General features: G+C 45.8%; 1 protein-coding gene across 1 annotated transcript in view; it reads right to left on the minus strand.

Annotated features, from left to right (window-relative positions):
* Positions 1–7,500, minus strand: part of LOC106608375 (kinesin-like protein KIF3B) — a 90,821-nt gene that overhangs the window by 59,568 nt on the left and 23,753 nt on the right. Inside the window, exons 3-4 of the mRNA XM_045721253.2 lie at positions 3,473–3,595; positions 19–137 (exon numbers count right to left, since the gene is read on the minus strand). Of these exons, the coding sequence (XP_045577209.2) occupies positions 19–137; positions 3,473–3,595 (242 nt within the window). The remainder of the gene's footprint in view (positions 1–18; positions 138–3,472; positions 3,596–7,500) is intronic.

The following is a 7,500-nucleotide window of genomic DNA, read 5'->3' on the forward strand; positions in this document are numbered from 1 at the left end:
TGTGTGTGTGTTACTTACTTGAACCTGAGTTCTCTGGTGAGTTGGTTCTGCGTCTGCTCCAGCTCCTGTCGACTCCTGACGTGCTCATCATCACCGTCCTGGATCTCAGCCTTCACACTCTGCAGCTTAGCATAGAGCTACAACCAGTAGAACAGACCATCTGCAGCTTAGCATAGAGCTACAACCAGTAGAACAGACCATCTGCAGCTTAGCATAGAGCTACAACACAGTAGAACAGACACTGCAGCTTAGCATAGAGCTACAACCAGTAGAACAGACACTCTGCAGCTTAGCATAGAGCTACAACCAGTAGAACAGACCATCTGCAGCTTAGCATAGAGCTACAACCAGTAGAACAGACACTCTGCAGCTTAGCATAGAGCTACAACACAGTAGAACAGACACTGCAGCTTAGCATAGAGCTACAACACAGTAGAACAGACACACTGCAGCTTAGCATAGAGCTACAACACAGTAGAACTCTGTCCATTCCCCCAGCAGGCTCCCACCCTCTCATTGGTCTAGTAGAGAGGTCGTAGGTCATCATGCGGTGTCGGAACACGAGCCAGGGTAGCGTAAGGGTTCATGGATGAATGTTAATCTCAAGTTCAGTAGTCATGTGACCGGCAGTCAGGATGTGTGATGTCATATCTGGGATGTGATTACCTTTAGCCAGCAGGCTAACAGCTAACTGATGTTATCCCACAGGGATGGATAGAGTCGCTAACAGCTAACTGATGTTATCCCACAGAGATGGATAGAGTCGCTAACAGCTAACTGATGTTATCCCACAGAGATGGATAGAGTCGCTAACAGCTAACTGATGTTATCCCACAGAGATGGATAGAGTCGCTAACAGCTAACTGATGTTATCCCACAGAGATGGATAGAGTCGCTAACAGCTAACTGATGTTATCCCACAGGGATGGATAGAGTCGCTAACAGCTAACTGATGTTATCCCACAGGGATGGATAGAGTCGCTAACAGCTAACTGATGTTATCCCACAGGGATGGATAGAGTCGCTAACAGCTAACTGATGTTATCCCACAGAGATGGATAGAGTTGCTAACAGCTAACTGATGTTATCCCACAGAGATGGATAGAGTCGCTAACAGCTAACTGATGTTATCCCACAGGGATGGATAGAGTCATTTAGCGGCCAAAAGCCAGTCTTAGCATGGGCAACAACATTGAGGACTTTCACCATTTTGAAGTAGTCAACTGGGTGGGACTTTCTATGGGTTTAAGGAAGGATCACATGAATCCGTCATGGTCATTAGGTATGATCAGCCAATGAATTCAACTCCCGTGTGGCGCAGCGGTCTAAGGCACTGCATCGCAGTGTTGCGGCGTCACTACGGCCTGGGGTTCGATCCAAGGCTGTGTCACAACCGGTCGTGACCGGGAGTCCCACGGGGCGGCACACAATTGGCCCAGAGTTGTCCGGTTAGGGGAGGGTTTGGCCGACGGGGCTTTACTTGGCTATTCTACGGTATCTTAGTCATTTAATAATGTTTACATATTTTGCATTACTCATCTCATATGTATATACTGTATTTTATACTATATCTTAGTCCGTTCCGCTCTGACATCGCTCGTCTATACGTACAGTTGAAGTCGGAAGTTTACATACACCTCAGCCAAATACATTTAAACTCAGTTTTTAACAATTCCTGACATTTAATCCTAGTAAAAATTCCCTGTTTTAGGTCAGTTAGGATGATCACTTTATTTTAAGAATGTGAAATGTCAGAATAATAGTAGAGAGAATGATTTATTTCAGCTTTTATTTCTTTCATCACATTCCCAGTGGGTCAGAAGTTTACATACACTCAATTAGTATTTGGTAGCATTGCCTTTAAATTGTTTAACTTGGATCAAACGTGTCGGGTAGCCTTTCACAAGCTTCCCACAATAAGTTGGGTGAATTTTGGCCCATTCCACCTGACAGAGCTGGTGTAACTAAGTCAGGTTTGTAGGCCTCCTTGCTCACACACACTTTTTCAGTTCTGCCCACAAATCTTCTATAGAATTGAGGTCAGGGCTTTGTGATGGCCACTCCAATACCTTGACTTTGTTGTCCTTAAGCCATTTTGCCACAACTTTGGAAGTATGTTTGGGGTCATTGTCCATTTAGAAGACCCATTTGCGACCAAGCTTTAACTTCCTGACTGATGTCTTGAGATGTTGCTTCAATATATCCACATAATTTTCCACCCTCATGATGCCATCTATTTTGTGAAGTGCACCAGTCCCTCCTGCAGCAAAGCACCCCCACAACATGATGCTGCCACCCCCGTGCTTCACGGTTGGATGGTGTTCTTCGGCTTGCAAGCCTCCCCCTTTTTCCTCCAATCATAACGATGGCCATTATGGCCAAACAGTTACATTTTTGTTTCATCAGACCAGAGGACATTTCTCCAAAAAGTACGATCTTTGTCCCCATGTGCAGTTGCAAACCGTAGTCTGTCTTTGTGGCAGTTTTGGAGCAGTGGCTTCTTCCTTGCTGAGTGGCCTTTCAGGTTATGTGGATATAGGACTCGTTTCACTGTGGATATAGATACTTTTGTACCTGTTTCCTCCAGCATCTTCACAAGGTCCTTTGCTGTTGTTCTGGGATTGATTTGCACTTTTCACACCAAAGTACGTTCATCTCTAGGAGACAGAACGCGTCTCCTTCCTGAGCGGTATGACGGCTGCGTGGTCCCATGGTGTTTATACAATTTTTTTCTGATCTCTTGGCTGATTTCTTTTGATTTTCCCATGATGTCAAGCAAAGAGGCACTGGGTTTGAAGGTAGGCCTTGAAATACATTCACAGGTACACCTCCAATTGACTCAAATGATGTCAATTAGCCTATTAGAAGCTTCTAAAGCCATGACATCATTTTCTGGAATTTTCCAAGCTGTTTAAAGGTGGAGTCAACTTAGTGTATGTAAACTTCTGTCCCACTGGAATTGTGATACAGTGAATTATAAGTGAAATAATCTGTCTGTAAACAATTGTTGGAAAAATGACTTGTGTCATGCACATAGTAGATGTCCTAACCGACTTGCCAAAACTATAGTTTGTTAAAAAGAAATTTGTGGAGTGGTTGAAAAGTGAGTTTTAATGACTCCAACATAAGTGTATGTAAATTTCCGACTTCACCTGTATGTTGTCTTAATTCATTTCTACTTAGATTTGTGTGTATTGGGTATATGTTGTGTAGTATGTTAGATATTACTGCACTGTCGGAGCTAGAAGCACTTCGCTACACCCTCAATAACACCTGCTAATCACGTGTATTTGACCAATAACATTTAATTTGATTTTTGATTTGATTAGTGACGTGCACATGGGTGTGTGCGTGTGATATGTGTATATATCACTTTTCTTTGCTTTTATTGAAACACTTCAACAACCATACAGTTAATGAGAAACAATACCTGCTTTAAGTGTGTCTCCCCTTCGTGTGTGTGTGTTTTTACCTTTTTAAGTTTCTTGGTCTTGGCCTCCACTTCCTGTTGCAGGGAGGAGAATGTTTCTCTGAGTTCTAGAGTCTCTTCATCCTGAACCATCACCTGCTGCTGAATCTCCCGCTCTCTACGACTCTACAATACAAACACAACTTTATTAACACTACAATACAAACACAACTTTATTTAGATGTCACTCTCTCTAGAACTGTAGACCATAAACATAATAACATGTGGTACCAGCACTAAACCCTGGGTGACACATGTTGGTATTACAGACTCTGTCAGGGAGAGGTTGAAAATGTCAGTGAAGACATTTGCCAGTTGGTCTGTGCATGCTCTGACTGCATGCTCTGGTAATCTATCTGGCCCCACGGCCTTGTGAATGTTGACCTGTTTAAAGGTCTTGCTCACATCGGCTACGGAGAGCGTGATCACACAGTCGTCAGGAACAGCTGGTGCACTCATGCATGCTTCAGCGTTGCTTGCCTCGAAGCGAAGGCATTTAGCTCGTCTGGTAGGCTTGTATCACTGGGCAGCTCTCAGCTGTGCTTCCCTTTGTAGTCTGTAATAGTTTGCAAGCCCTGCCACATCTGACGAGTGTCAGAGCCGGTGTAGTAGGATTCAATCTTCGTCCTGTATTGACACTTTGCCTGTTTGATGGTTCGTCTGAGGGGGTAGCGGGATTTCTTATAAGCGTCCGGATTAGTGTCCCGCTCCTTGAAAGCGGCAGCTCTAGCATTTTTCTCGGTGCACCTTGTTGCCTGTAATCCATGGCTTCTGGTTGGGATATGTACGCACAGTCACTGTGGGGACGACGTCGTCGATGCACTTAGTGATGAAGCCGGTGACTGAGGTGGTATACTCAACGCCATTGGATGAATCCTGGAACATATTCCAGTCTCTGCTAGCAAAACAGTCCTGTAGCTTAGCATCTGCTTCATCTCACCACTTTTTTATTGATTTAGTCACTGGTGCTTCCTGCTTTAATTTTTGCTTGTAAGCAGGAATCAGGAGGATAGAATTATGGTTAGATTTGCCAAATGGAGGGCGAGGGAGAGCTTTGTATGCATCTCTGTGTGTGGAGTAAAGGTAGTCTAGAGTTTTTTTTCCTCTGATTGGCACGTGACATGCTGGTAGAAATGAGGTAAAACTGATTAAGGTTTGTCTGCATTAAAATCCCCGGCCACTAGGAGTGCCGCTTCTGGATGAAACCTGGGTGACACCTCAACACAGGCACAGACAGCAGACACATGTTGTGAAAAGTGTTATTTAATGTAATGTCATGTAATGATTTTTATTGTATATAACTGCCTTAATGTTGTTGGACCCCAGGAAGAGTAGCTGACGCCTTGACAGGAACTAATGGGGATCCATAATAAACCCCAGGAAGAGTAGCTGCTGCCTTGGCAGGAACTAATGGGGATCCTTAATAAACCCCAGGAAGAGTAGCTGCTGCCTTGGCAGGAACTAATGGGGATCCTTAATAAACCCCCAGGAAGAGTAGCTGCTGCCTTGGCAGGAAGTAATGGGGATCCATAATAAACCCCAGGAAGAGTAGCTGCTGCCTTGGCAGGAACTAATGGGGATCCATAATAAACCCCAGGAAGAGTAGCTGCTGCTTTGGCAGGAACTAACGGGGATCCATAATAAACCCCAGGAACTAATGGGGATCTATAATAAACCCCAGGAAGAGTAGCTGCTGCCTTGGCAGGAACTAATGGGGATCCATAATAAACCCCAGGAAGAGTAGCTGCTGCCTTGGCAGGAAGTAATGGGGATCCATAATAAACCCCAGGAAGAGTAGCTGCTGCCTTGGCAGGAACTAATGGGGATCCATAATAAACCCCAGGAAGAGTAGCTGCTGCTTTGGCAGGAACTAACGGGGATCCATAATAAACCCCAGGAACTAATGGGGATCTATAATAAACCCCAGGAAGAGTAGCTGCTGCCTTGGCAGGAACTAATGGGGATCCTTAATAAACCACAGGAAGAGTAGCTGCTGCCTTGGCAGGAACTAATGGGGATCCATAATAAACCCCAGGAAGAGTAGCTGCTGCCTTGGCAGGAACTAATGGGGATCCATAATAAACCCCAGGAAGAGTAGCTGCTGCCTTGGCAGGAACTAATGGGGATCCATAATAAACCCCAGGAAGAGTAGCTGCTGCCTTGGCAGGAACTAATGGGGATCCATAATAAACCCCAGGAAGAGTAACTGCTGCCTTGGCAGGAACTAATGGTGATCCATAATAAACCCCAGGAAGAGTAGCTGCTGCCTTGGCAGGAACTAATGGGGATCCATAATAAACCCCAGGAAGAGTAGCTGCTGCCTTGGCAGGAACTAATGGGGATTCATAATAAACCCCAGGAAGAGTAGCTGCTGCCTTGACAGGAACTAATGGGGATCCATAATAAACCCCAGGAAGAGTAACTGCTGCCTTGGCAGGAACTAATGGTGATCCATAATAAACCCCAGGAAGAGTAGCTGCTGCCTTGGCAGGAACTAATGGGGATCCATAATAAACCCCAGGAAGAGTAGCTGCTGCCTTGGCAGGAACTAATGGGGATCCATAATAAACCCCAGGAAGAGTAGCTGCTGCCTTGGCAGGAACTAATGGGGATCCATAATAAACCCCAGGAAGAGTAGCTGCTGCCTTGGCAGGAACTAACGGGGATCCATAATAAACCCCAGGAACTAATGGGGATCCATAATAAACCCCAGGAAGAGTAGCTGCTGCCTTGGCAGGAACTAATGGGGATCCATAATAAACCCCAGGAAGAGTAGCTGCTGCCTTGGCAGGAACTAATGGGGATCCATAATAAACCCCAGGAAGAGTAGCTGCTGCCTTGGCAGGAACTAATGGGGATCCATAATAAACCCCAGGAAGAGTAACTGCTGCCTTGGCAGGAACTAATGGTGATCCATAATAAACCCCAGGAAGAGTAGCTGCTGCCTTGGCAGGAACTAATGGGGATCCATAATAAACCCCAGGAAGAGTAGCTGCTGCCTTGGCAGGAACTAATGGGGATTCATAATAAACCCCAGGAAGAGTAGCTGCTGCCTTGACAGGAACTAATGGGGATCCATAATAAACCCCAGGAAGAGTAACTGCTGCCTTGGCAGGAACTAATGGTGATCCATAATAAACCCCAGGAAGAGTAGCTGCTGCCTTGGCAGGAACTAATGGGGATCCATAATAAACCCCAGGAAGAGTAGCTGCTGCCTTGGCAGGAACTAATGGGGATCCATAATAAACCCCAGGAAGAGTAGCTGCTGCCTTGGCAGGAACTAATGGGGATCCATAATAAACCCCAGGAAGAGTAGCTGCTGCCTTGGCAGGAACTAACGGGGATCCATAATAAACCCCAGGAACTAATGGGGATCTATAATAAACCCCAGGAAGAGTAGCTGCTGCCTTGGCAGGAACTAATGGGGATCCATAATAAACCCCAGGAAGAGTAGCTGCTGCCTTGGCAGGAAGTAATGGGGATCCATAATAAACCCCAGGAAGAGTAGCTGCTGCCTTGGCAGGAACTAATGGGGATCCATAATAAACCCCAGGAAGAGTAGCTGCTGCTTTGGCAGGAACTAACGGGGATCTATAATAAACCCCAGGAACTAATGGGGATCTATAATAAACCCCAGGAAGAGTAGCTGCTGCCTTGGCAGGAACTAATGGGGATCCATAATAAACCCCAGGAAGAGTAGCTGCTGCCTTGGCAGGAACTAATGGGGATCCTTAATAAACCACAGGAAGAGTAGCTGCTGCCTTGGCAGGAACTAATGGGGATCCATAATAAACCCCAGGAAGAGTAGCTGCTGCCTTGGCAGGAACTAATGGGGATCCATAATAAACCCCAGGAAGAGTAGCTGCTGCCTTGGCAGGAACTAATGGGGATCCATAATAAACCCCAGGAAGAGTAGCTGCTGCCTTGGCAGGAACTAATGGGGATCCATAATAAACCCCAGGAAGAGTAACTGCTGCCTTGGCAGGAACTAATGGTGATCCATAATAAACCCCAGGAAGAGTAGCTGCTGC

The sequence above is a fragment of the Salmo salar genome, chromosome 06 (genome assembly GCF_965601325.2).
Source record: "Salmo salar chromosome 06, fSalSal1, whole genome shotgun sequence".
Classification (NCBI taxonomy): Eukaryota; Metazoa; Chordata; class Actinopteri; order Salmoniformes; family Salmonidae; genus Salmo; species Salmo salar.